Raw genomic sequence first — 13,446 nt, forward strand, 5'->3', positions numbered from 1 at the left:
ATTTAGAGGAAGCGCGGCCAGGCTGGCATTTTATATATTTGAAGCCTTGGCAGATAATGAACACCAGCTGATGTAACTCTTGACATCATAACTGTCCACGCTGACTGTTCGAAATACAGTGACGACACTGAAGACGCCTGATAAAATGTAAGTTGATTGGCAAAAATGCAAATTCGAATATAACGTTGACAATCACGATGTCACGAGTTCTGCATCAAAACTTCATATCTCTCTTCCTCGCTGTGCTTGTCATGCCAGCCGTTCGCCTTATATGAATGGGTAAGGAGGAATGAGCGACCATCTATGAGTCTGGGTCACAGGCGTGATGCCCAGTTGTTAGTGATGCATGCCTTACCTACTCCTCACCCCCCTACCCCCTGCAAATGGCTACCCCAGTATTTACGCCAGAAAGCGCCCCTGCCATGAGCTACCGCATTCTCCAAATGACATCCTTGATTTGCACCTCCCTCGCCGTCGCTACGGTTGTCATTACCGAAAGAGTGATCATGCGGTAAAGTTTGGTTTCTTCCCACAGACGTCACCGCCTGCCATGAACTGCCCTGAAATGCTTGGCTTCTGTTGCAAAGGGGCGTGCTTCTGCACAGGCCATCCGAGGCCGTGCTTCACGGGTAGGAGAGCCGTACTGGAGCCGACCCTAAAGGGGCAGAAGGAATTCTGAGCACACCTGAAATAACGCTCTTGAAACGCTGCTTGCACCAAAACAAAAATGACTGCCACAAGTATCAAAATAACAAAACGCTCAAGAGCAAGTGCATGCCTGCATGCGCTTGCGTTATCACTAAATATGCCACTTTGGCAATCGCGTGATATTCATGCAGTTAAGTAGACAATAAAATGCGGTCCAGCGAAAACCAAGCCAAAGCGTCGATTCTAAACCCGTTCAGCATTCCGGAAGAATCCTAACTTAAGAATCACGTGATCATAATCGAAAGTTAATTACAAGCGTCATACTATGCTTTCCCAACCTACATGCCAAATCACTTTAATAGCAAACATTTAGGGGACACATAATTTCCATTGGCTGTGACACTGTGTTACCAGAACCGATAGCATAACACAAATACCATACAAGCGGAGAAAGAATTTCCTCATTTGTAGCTGGTCACTCGCTAACTGCGGCAGGTGGCAGCTGGCTCTTCAGTGTACCAATCTTGGTAGGTGACAGGGCTCTTCTCTTTTCAAACACTATCCGGTCTACCCCACCTTTCTGTGTTAGATAAGAAGGGATTTCCCTCTCGTCACTTCGTCCCTGTGAACCATGGCAGGTGGCAGTCCACATTGGCTCTCCTGTCTACCAATCTTAGCAGCCGGCAGGGTGTTTTTGGTGGCAGCCATGACCTCGTCCCCTACTCTCTGACGAAGATTTCCTGCCTTCTACTAAGCCACTTGCCACATGTGAAAGCTGACAGGTCGCACGTGGCTCTGCCGCGTTTTTAGCAGGCAGCACGAGCCACGAGGCAAGGTGCCACTTGCCACCTCGAGATGGCAGAGTGTTGCACCATTGGCAGATTCAGAGACATGGCGCTCCTAAGCTATCGCATGATAAATAGTTTCTTGTTGATCATCATAAGCAGCAGCGTAAGTACGTCCATTGCAGGGCAAAGGTCAATCCCATATGCCTCGATTAACTCTCTCCAGCACTAGCTGCTGCCACGTATCACCACTAAATATCTAATTCCCCCCTCCCCTCTTACTAACCTGGTATGAGGTTTTAACGCCTGCTTAGCCTCTACTGCACTGAAGCCGCGCCTTCATGAGAACAGGTCTACGCCAAAGGTTGGAAGGCGTGCTTTGAAGGGAATTTGTCTCTGGATTTTAATTTTTATCCGAGTGCCTAGAGCAGGAAGCACATCAATGAATTAGCGGTAAAAAGAAAATAGAGAAACTCAGGATCTCGTTGGTGAGGAGAGGCATTCTGCTGTAACATGAGAAATTTACCTTGGAGTTCAGGAAATGAATGATAACCTTACGAATGTCGTCATGGAGTGCGCGATAGAAGTAGAGGGTAGGGCAGTTAGCCAGATGATCGAAAATTTGCCGCAGGAGTAGAAAGACCTGAAGACGTAATTAACTACTTAGAAGAAACAACAGCATCTTTAAGAACCAACACGGCTCCCGTGAAGGTTTCTCATTCGAAATGCCACTTGTGGTATTCATTAATGCGCTACATTCATCGGTTGATGTTGGTATTTCAGCAGACTCTATATGACCTTACTGGGCACATTAAAACAGGTTATTGACAAATTGACACGGCTAATCACTCACCCTCTTGTTATTGTATGAGTAAAAAGTTTTCTCTGGCCCAGGTTTCAGTTTACAGTCGGCAATAACCAGAATTCGTCTTTCAGCCGAGCACATTGTGGCGTCCAAAGAAAAGTGTACTCCTCCCCTTACTTTTCATAATAGTAAACCGGTTATTCTTCCGGTTGACCGCCCTGCCTTTCCTCCTCCTCCTCCTTACCATATACCTCACTTCATTTAAATCAAAATCCGGTTTTTCGCTGGTGATTGCGTAATTTACCGTAAAATGTATCGCCATGATGATCACCAAGTCTATAAATCTGACCTAGGTTCTGTAACAGCATGGCGGTCTACATGACTCATGAAACTTAATTAGAAAAAACGCTTACCTCTTTTACAAATCAAATGACTCTAAATCAAACATCGCACTCCTTAATTAACTCGAGTCGAATTAGTAACCACGCATAAGTCATCGTCACTCAGACGTAACATAGTCAGCATATTAACCCTATTGCATCTGCTAATCGGTGACTAGGTCGCTAAAAACAACTTAAAGCATGCTTCCTCGCAACCCCCGAACTTCCTATTACAACACTATAATTCGACCTAAATTGAATATACTTAAGCTATTCTGAACACTGATCAACCACATTTATTAAACAACGTAAAATAATTGCAGAACCTGTTTTATTAACTTTAAGAAACGCGCAGGTCCTTGGGAAAAACTGTCATATATATTTAAGCGATGGCTGTTAAGCGCCCGTCCCTGGCTTGCGCTTCGTAGTCGTCTGCCGTCGTTGACGTCGGCGTAACAGTGGGTGCGCTAGCACCCACTGGTTGCGCCGGTCAGCCTGGGTCGCTGAAAGCCTACGGGTGGCTCTGTGTGGAGCAGCTGTCTTCCACTGCAGGGCTGCATTGCGTGACTGCTACACCAGTGGTCACGTGACTAAAGGCCGAAAGTAAACAGCTCGACAGCTATCGCTGAATCTCGCTTTGCATGGTCCTAACCGTCCTGTGAATTTTATTCACCATCATTGAGCACTTAAAGAGGACTGTGCTTGTTTTCCTGCTTCCATTCTTGAGTGATGCGACCACCTGTTTAAAGATGAGCGTTTTTCATGTCGCACATTTAACTACACGCATTCATCATACCACGCACAATAACTCTCTATAATGGTCTGCCTTCACGAAATGCAACTGCCAGTCATCCTAAAAAATTTTGCAACCTCACGACTAAAATAACTACTGCTAAACTTCTTGTATACATTTTTTTATTAATGCATTGTGTTCATTTCGCATTATATTTATGTTAACAAAGTTTTATTGTTGTTTGATTTTAGTGTTTTTTTGTAATAACTTAGTTTAGTTTAGTTTACGGGAGTTTAACGTGCAAAAGCGTCTCAAGCTATGATGGACGCCACAGTGAAGGGCTCCAAAAATTTCGGCCACCTCGGGTTCTATAATTTGTATTAGCTGGTGTTAAATTTGTGATTGCTGCTTTTTTTTATTCTGTTGTTTATTTTGTTTTTACATTACCTTTACACTTTTAACGGTGAATTATTACCAGTTGCTTTTCTTAATCCAATGTTAAGTTTGGTGTTTTTCTTGTTTCATTGTTTGGTATTTTGGTATATGGGTTGTACCCCCGGCCCTTTGTAACGCTTTAAGTCCTCCGAGTCTTTAGCTTTATTTTGTGTATGTAAATATAAATGAATTAAAAATGTGCCAATGTATGCAATCGTCAAGCCCAACAGGTAAGACGCAGCTGCAAGAACACCTGGAATAAGATAAACGACCTAAGGAATTATAGCATGGAGAGGATTGAGCAGGCTCTAAAAAATAGAGGAAGTCTCAATGTGTCTAGTACGAAGTATCTCATTTTCCAGAATTCTAATGTGCGTTCTAAAAGACCGAGATGGTGACGTTAATATAAACACAGGTAAATGAATTGAAACAGCCGCAAACTCAACACAGATATGAACAGCAGACGAAAAAATTGAGCTGACTCTGAAGGTCATCTGAAGTGTATTACGCGATAGCGCTAATGCGTTCCTTCAGCCGCCTGTAGGATTATTTAAATGTCACCTTGCATACATGGACATTCTTCGTTTGTTATTTGTTTTAAAATTTTTACTTCATTACTTTAGTGCTAAAGCTCTAATTCACGACCAGGGCTCCCAATGCTTTGTCGTCGCTGAAGCCTTGACTCTTACGTTGCATGAATGAAATTTATGTTGCCGCGACTGGGACTCGTGGCGGCACGAACAAATCAGCTTCGCTGGCCACTGCATGAGAGTGCTATGCTGTCGCCTTTTTTTCCGGCCGATTACACCTCGTGTTAAACAGCAACACACTGTCACACTGTGCATTGCACAAGGCCATCATCATCAACTTTCCTTTGCGGCGCGAACGGATCACATTAGCATAACCTCTATCAGAGCTTAACCTTAGAATAAAATCGCCGCCACCCAAGCACACAAAACCATCAACCAATCATGCTAAACAGACGTTTTCGCATGTCTATAATCGGCATAACTACGTTAAAACTGTACCATTACTTCCTTTTACATTTTTCATTACACGACAAATAGCACCTTAGTTTCACCAAAGCTGAGCGAACCCTCCTGAATGATTGAAGAGTAGCGCGCTTGAGTCTAGACCCAACCGACAGTGATTCCAGTCCCGGCCCGACCTTTTTCGTATTTAACGAAATAGCTTTTTTTTCTCAAGAGGCAGTAGGTAATGGTCGTGCAATGACGCACTAACCTGTAGACTAAGGAGGCATTGTGTAAAGAAGTAATCACTGCTATATGCTGCGTGATCATTGCACGGTTTTCGAATTATCCGCATGTGGTCAAGTCTAAGTGGATTTTCAACACTTTCGCATCGATAACCCGGGAGCCGGTTGGGACTCCGCTGGTGTGAACGAATTGGACATCCCTTAGAGAACAGAAGATGAACTGAAGAAAGACAAAACTGCAAATCAAAGGTGAAAAGCGACTGATGAGGTTTAGGTAACTCTATATTCCTTGAGAAATGGTGGGGACATTCTGGAAGAAAAAAGTCCCACGTTTTGTACACAGTGTGTCACGGACTACATTGAACAAAGAACCTTGAAAGGGCAATTTAATCACTTTTATCCGTTAGACATGGAAGGCGAAGAACTTGAAAATTAGAGGTATTAGCTTTGACTGTACTCACTAAAATGACCAGGCTGCCTTTCAAAGGTGCCACTCTACAGTAGAGAGTTAATACACCATCTCCCAGGTGACACAAAAAGACGTAGAATATAAGCAACCTATAATATATATATATATATATATATATATATATATATATATATATATATATAGATTTAAGAGAAGAGAAGACCGCACCGCGGTCGAAACGTTGATAAATAAAAGTGTCTTTGTAGAAGTGCCCACTTCTCTTAAATCTTTATTCTGCGGAGCCAACGCAACCTACGTTCGTAATATATATATATATATATATATATATATATATATATATATATATATATATATATATATATATATATATATATATATATATATATATATATATATATATATATAAACATCGAAGTGTAAGCTTCGTTTGAGGAAACATTTTTATTTTACTCGACGTTTACTCGACGAAAAGATCGGTCATCATTACCAATGATGGAAGTCATCATCATCATCATTGATAGAGGAAAGAAGCTATTAAGAATAAAGTAGCCACAGAAGTGTTTAATTGCAGTGTGGAGATCGCGCTAAAAACATTAACCAACCTGTACATACAGTACCTCATGGCTTCAACCCCAGCGGTACTTTTGCAGAGCATTAATTTTATCTTAATCTACAATGAAGCCTTGAGTTCAGGGTTGTTTAAGCAGAAGGTACAAAATATATAACACGCCTATTGTAAATCTCAACAGCATACAGCGAGATTGCCGTGATACATATTCTCTATGGGATGTTCTCAATCATGAACACCTGTTTGAACAACATCACTAAGCGAAGCATTCCAGAATTCTCTGAAGTTAGGAAGTGTGGAATATGCAGTGACATCAACATATTGTGCACGAGAAAGCACGTAAAACACTCACGAAAGAACGTTTTTTATTTCAATAAGCAAATGAAAAGAATTTGACAAATTTGGACAACTTGCCATTCGCTCTACAGCAAAAAAATCTTCTGCCAGGACTTTGTACGGCTCTTGCAAATCCATTGCAAAATAACGAAGTAAATAGGCGGGTGCTTCACCCGCTGATAACTGAGAGACACTTTTCTCCACAGGAACGTATGCAGGTCATTTCACACACGTTCTGGTCTACGATCGGGTAACAGGAGTGTGTTATGCAGGTGATGAGGCACATACGCATGCACTGGAACAAATTATTTAGCAGTTCGCCTTTCTCCTGAATACTCTTTCCGTGATCTGGTTCGTTCTCAGGTTCCATGGCTGTTCCCTCGCCGATAGCGCACGGGTTTGGATCAGTGTTGCAGACGCACGATCCATTGCAGCAGATGCCTCTTCCCTCGGAACACACCCCAGCAAGTGGCGGCAGCTGCATGGCACAGTTAGAACGCAGATGAAAGCATGTTTAGAGACGTCGTGCATGCCGTCAAGCGTCATCATGACCGCAAAAGCCTGAAAGACTTTGCAGTGGGTAGTCCCCGTAAATGACTCACTCATACACGGAGTTATGTCTTGCAGTTGTTTCCAGAATTGTAACTTCTCCATTTGGTAATACTGGAGTTTTCGTACGACATGGTATATATAAAAAGCGTTAAGGCAGGGACCATTGTTGAGGGGCCACGTCATTGTTTTAACTAAACAGTCGCTGCTGTTCACTGTTAAACAGTGGAAGCACAACGAACAATTCAGTGGGCTCCTGAATGTCAGATGCAGCGCGTGTTTATCACGAACAAAGAATGTTTGCAAACTAAAGGCTCCATCATTCGCACTTTCCTTTTAAGCGCCCATTGTTCAACGTCAAGAGGAGATAATACAGAGAAGAAAGAAGCCGAGACTTGCCAAGGGTAAATGAAAGTGTCAGTGTGAGACTTGTAAAGTACAGGAGAAGAGACGTGCCACCAGGATAGACATGCGAGAGAAGCAGCAGTCCAATGGAAAAACACATTAAATTTTCTGCGCTCACAGGAAATTTTTCACTTTATTTTTGGCCATGAAGTTATAACAAAAATTTTGTTTCCTGCTGTTTCCTGCCGTAACGACAGATATAAAGGCAAATACTACGGCTAACACTACAGTATTGACGAATAATGCTTCATTACTAGAGAAAAATCTATAGTAACGAAGCCAAACGAAAAAAAACCCACATAATTGTGTTTTGGACATTATTCTATTGTTTCTTTCGATTGGAGGATGATGGGGATTAAATACGCATAAGACAGGGTAAATGTGGCTAAAGTAAAGAGGTGATGCTGGTGCACCGCGGCTTTAACGCTAGATTCTGCGCTCTTCATTGCTCACCTCACCTGTTGGCAAGGAAATGAATTACCTCTACTTCAGATCTTGAAGCAGCAAAGTAGTAGGTACAGGTGAAAATTACGGTAGAGAACAGAACAATCGCTAGCGGAACTGATAACGATTGTGTAGAACTATTAGATGATGCTGTACTGGTGGAATAGAACTGAAGTCATATGATGGCGCAGCTTTTGTGAATAAGCCCCGAGGAATGTGGCTGGGCCAACGGAATGTTTACGTGGTAGCGCTCTATCGCATGCATTGTCTGTGAAAGCCACCACTTCCTTTAAATGTCCCCTTGCCTAGCTCTCAAGAGGTCTACTCGAGCACTCCTGACACCCGTGCGGATGAATATCCACATGGAAGTGGCCCACTATTTGCTAACGAGGGTTAGTAATCATAAACGTGTTAAGAAAACAAAACAATGCGTTGCTATTGTTAAGTTCTCTTGTGCAACATCATCACTCACCGTGCAGGCCATCTGATCAGACAATTCCGTCAGGCACATCCCGTCTGGCAGTGGCCTGTTCTAGAGAGCAGAGAGCGATTCGAAAAAATGTTGCGATGAAAAAAGTAGCGTCATTGAAAAAAATTGCCCAGTGACGTTATGAATCAATGTACAACTTTCATTCAATACATTAGCGCTGTTATAGAGAGAAAATTTGCATACCGGTCAGGTACTGTCCGCTCAAAAGGTACACACTGAGACAGTCGCTAATAATGATAAAATCTTAGAATTTAATCAAACAATTGATCATGCAGACATTCGTAAAGCTACTCGGCCATAAATCATATTCACACTACCAATCAGGTGAAGAGAAATGCACAGAACGTAACCAAGCACTATATATAGCCTTCATAGATTACGAGAGAGCATTGGCCTCAGAGGAAACTTAAGCACTCAAGCAGGATTTATGGTGCATGGTTGTAGATGAGTATTATGCAATAATATTCAAAGATATAAAAAATGGCTGCACATCCACTACAGTCCTCCGTAATTGTAGCAATGGAATTCCAATGCCGATCAATGTCAGCGTGGCAGACACGATCTCGTCAGTGCTATTCAGCGCCTGCTTGCACAAGATATTCGGAGGCCTGGACTGGAAATAGCTGGGGATAAGAGTTAATGAAGAATACCTGAGAAACCAGCAATTTGTTTATGACACTTCGTTGCTAAGTCACTGAGAGGTAAAATTTTAAATCATGATCAATGATTTAAACAGGCAGAGCTGAACAGTGCGTCTAAAAATTGACTATGACAAAACCAAATTATTGTTCAAGTCTCGAAAGGGGACCGCATTTTAAAATGGTAGCCAAGCGCTAGAAGAGGGAAGGGAATACGTCCACATATGTAAGGTAGTGACCGCAGTTTTTATGCTCATTCTTCCTTTGCGTAGGTGCTTTCTACCTGATGCTGTCATCCTCTATCTTTTTATTACTACTTATTTAAAGCCGTGGTCGTACAGCATTTGTGTAACCTGCGCAGAGATAAGCCATATTGTATGGTGCCAGTGGATAACCGCAGTGACCGCCCAGTGGCAGGAGGCCTTTGTGGGGAGGGTGAGAAAAAGCTGGTGGAAAACATTGTTAAGTGAAAAAACGCCTATCTTTTGTTCTGATACAGACGTTATGAAAAGTGCAATATAAAATGTGTCATAAGAACCCAATAGAGGAAGTGAGAACTGGGACACAAGAAGAACTATACGAACAGGTCACGATTAGTCTAATATCTTTTTGAAAATTTAGAAGGGGTATTCACTGAGGTGAATATAATAGGACCAGAAATTATGATACGATTCGCAAAATCTCACTAACTTTCTAGCAGCTGGGCTGGTTTCGTATAATAATCCCATTCCATTTTCATAGCTTTCGCTCCTTTCGCTAAGTGCACCCAAGGCCGCAATCCGCGTTTTCTGAGAGTTTACGGTTGACGTCTAATAAAGGAAGTTTGAAATTGCATAAACCAACTGTAAGGAGTGGATCAAAAAAAGTGCCAAATAATCGAGACATTATTTTAGTACTTTCTCAAGCTTACATAATGCAAAAATGAAACTGAGAAAATGCTTTCGATATCATGACAGAGCCTGAAAAAAAAAATTTTAGCTCTGGATTTTAAAGTATTAACTAAACCTGTGCACAATAGTTTTGGCAAAGGGAGAATACTGAAATAAAGACCGTGAGGCTGCTAGTGAAGGAGGGAAGCGCTTAAACATTTTGTCTTAGTATACAAAGCATAAGTACATCTGCGCCTTCAGAAAGAAATTAGCAGGAAAATGTGAATACGCCTTAGCACATGTAGTAAACACTTTCTCTAGAGGCCCGTGTACTGTGCAATGTTAGTGTACGCTAAAGAACCCCAGGTGGTCGAAATTGCCGGAGCCCTTCACCTCGGCGTCCATCATAGCCTGAGTCGCTTTGGACGTTGAACCCCATAAACCAATCCAAAACTTAAACACTTTCAAATTTTATTCAGAGGCTTAAGACAGGTGAGCAGACTCAAAAAGGGTAATGAAAAGTTTCTCTGGCATTAAAAAACTTGTACCGAATTATGTTAAATAAGAAAAATAACAATATGAGACAAAGAGACCACAGAGGTAAATAGTTGTCACTTTTGCGGAAATAATAAAGGCAAACAAGTTTTAATGAAACCTCGAATACCCCGAGCACAAAACTGATGGTGTTTTAGCCCATGACACTGAACGCCATGGCAAATACACGTCTTTGATCAACAGAAATTCAACTATAGTAAATGAAGAACAAACTATTGGGTATTCTTGACTGCTGCAAACGAGAGCTGGATCAATGCGAGTTGTCTCAATCCTCTGAAGAGCGTCGCTTTTCTGTATTCGTGCTTATAATCTTCTACAGTTCCACGTAGCTATCTCGGAATTTCACAGTTTTCGATATTGAAACAAGGGAGGACGAAAGAAACCTGGCAACCAAGCTGGCTAATAAGTAAACAAAACCACTAAAAGCGGGCAGAAAACCGGTGGGTATTGCAAAGAACGAAGAGTTTGTCATAAAGAAATATGACTTATTGTTTACCACAGAGATTTTATGCCGTTCATGAACCGATAAGAATTCTTTTCCTCCGTGAAAACCTTTTTATAAATCGTAAATTGGCCTTCCTATAAGTATGCTTATATTTGTCAGGACTTGGCAAAAATGTTTCTTGTCTCCAAATATATCGATCCTGCAGCCCTGACGTGCATTGATTTAGTGAAGCTTTTTGCAAACAGCTTCATGTTAACGAAACAAGTGAATAAGCTTTTGTCATACAAAATTAGGATAGATATGGACGTTTACATCACACTTGAAATATTTTCGTTCATGCTAAAAACTAACGGTGGCATTACGAAGAGAATAACCTAAGTGAAAGAAAAGAGAAATTGCAATGCCTGCTTTCCAGGTTTGTGCATTGTTTTAATGCACACGTGTGTGTTAACAGTAATACAGCAGCACAGAGATGGCTACTGAGTGTTTATTTTTCACTGAGATTCCGTGGCCACATTTGGGAAGAATTGTTATATCTGATTTTTTCCTCATATAAAAGGACGAACTACTTTCTCAAGCTGTGAACATTCTAACCATTTCATGCTATGGTGCGTAGGTCTATATTGGATGATAGCTAGGGTAATTTCTGCTCGCGCTCATTCAGGTGCTGACGTCATTTAGCGCGTAACTAGGGACGCCGATAACGAACTGCCGTGGCACGTGCCCCATGCTTTGAAATTCTCGCCTCTACGCCTCCTCACACGAACTTTTCCAGCGTTTCATCATCTCGCAGTTTCACTCATGACTAACTTAATACCCTAACAGCACGAGACCCCTAAAGTGTGCTAAAAACGCGTAACTTTTCTCCTTAAAAAAGTGAACAACTGTTAATGATCCTTATTTTACTTTCCTTTACACACCTACTGCATCCGCCGCGATATTTGATTGCAGCTTCGCACTATTAAAAGAACGTGTGCTGTTGGCACTACTGTGGTCATATACTTCCGACAGGACCTTTAAAAGGTGGACTCTGTTCATTATAAAAAATATCGGTGAAAAACTATGATGAATCATTATATATTTCTTTATAAAAATATTATGTTGGCAATTCGGAGCTATTATTTCCTTAATAGATACTGGCCATCACTTACCATGTAATCAAGAGATGTATGCCTTCCGTCGATTGCCAATCGGTTCACTCTCTTTTGCGGCATGGCCTCCAATATGAGCAAAACACCTGGAAAAATGACTGCAAAAGTTTTCGGTCATTCACACTTTTGTTCATTTTTCAGTCGTCTCTCGTCAGACAGGAATCAGGACGATGAAAGGAAACCACACCCTCTTCGTTGCTTTAATCCAATCCAGATTCTAATGGCATTTACTTCTCCGGTTGAAATTGGCAATGTTAAACAGGCCTTGGACCTCCACTTAAGAAAGCACTCACAACGCGATTCATTCATTGCAAAAATACTTTTACTCACTTGCATGAAGAACCAGCCTCTTTGACCATTTCACCGTGATTGGCGTCATCTGCTCCTGATGAACTGACAGCCTGAATGTACACGCAGAGTATGTTGGAAATATTTTGAAACCAATCCACCTGCAGTGAGCGTCACCATGGAGCTAGACAGCAATGTAGCGGTCGATGTAACTCGCTTGCGATGTGATCAGCGAGTGAAATGAGAGATTCCGCTTTGCTTGCAAGCCAGCACCAACGTATATATACTGTCGTATCTCCAGATGAGCAAAACCCTATTTGCTGTGTTAATTGTTTTAACCTCGGAACTTTTCCAACATAAGCTATCTCCAAGCACAATATGATGGAACGCAATCCGCGTCACAACGAAAAGCCTGCGTGTGTGCTGTAAATTTTTTTCTTATTATGCATTAGTCAGTGGAGTGGACGCAGCTGCTCGGTGTTGTTTAATTAAGTCCCGGAAGATTTAATAAATGGGTTCTATTCGCAGAGGGTGGATTGCATTGCTTTCGATGTCATTGTTCCTCACATTCGCAGGATCGCTTGTTATTCTCAACAGAACAATGTCAGAATATACAGCTGGAAGAGTGAACTACGTCTAATCTCCCAGCAGCTGTGCCAGAATACTTTATTCGCAGATAAAATAGGTAAGGGTGGAACTCAATTTTTCGCTTTTCCTAATACAGTATTATAATCGGTAAAATAAGATTATCGTCCTAATAGAACAAAGACTAATATCACATATTATAATGTGGCAACATTTCATTGGAGGTCGACATTACTTCTACCTTCTTTATTTATGTATTAGGCACCTGTGGAATATTCGTTCATAAACGTACTGTCCAATTAAAGAGAAAAAACGTATTTTAAAGACCACAATTTCAGTTACATGCTTTCGTTTTTAGGGAAGCATAACCGAAGCCTTGCTGCGTTTTGCACTGTGGCATTTTCGGTCAGCCGAGAAAACCTATCTCTAAAATAAAAAGGGGAATGAAAAAAAACTCAAAAGTTGGAACATTGTACTGAACAACTACTGACAGCCATCAACACTGAACAGGATTTAGATTAATGCGCTTTTCACTCACACCGCTAGGAGCGCTTCTGAAGCAGCTCAAAAACAATTTTGTATGCATTTAATGTTGAAGAATGGTGGTTAATGAATTTCTTCCGGAACAAATATTTCGAATACGTTTGTAGAAGTGCAGTTACGGGAACTCAATTTTACTTCGCCGAACTGG

General features: G+C 41.5%; 1 protein-coding gene across 1 annotated transcript; it reads right to left on the reverse strand.

The window, feature by feature from the left end:
* Positions 1-5,911: 5,911 nt before the first annotated feature.
* On the reverse strand, positions 5,912-12,474 carry LOC144135185 (uncharacterized). Its single transcript, XM_077667929.1, has 4 exons — positions 12,213-12,474; positions 11,883-11,980; positions 8,207-8,266; positions 5,912-6,814 (listed from the first exon to the last, which is right to left on the reverse strand). The coding sequence occupies exons 1-4, from the start codon at positions 12,259-12,261 to the stop codon at positions 6,506-6,508; spliced, it is 516 nt and encodes a 171-aa protein (XP_077524055.1). The 5' UTR covers positions 12,262-12,474; the 3' UTR covers positions 5,912-6,505.
* Between the last annotated feature and the right edge of the window lie 972 nt (positions 12,475-13,446).

Source organism: Amblyomma americanum, chromosome 5 (genome assembly GCF_052857255.1).
Source record: "Amblyomma americanum isolate KBUSLIRL-KWMA chromosome 5, ASM5285725v1, whole genome shotgun sequence".
NCBI lineage: Eukaryota > Metazoa > Arthropoda > Arachnida > Ixodida > Ixodidae > Amblyomma > Amblyomma americanum.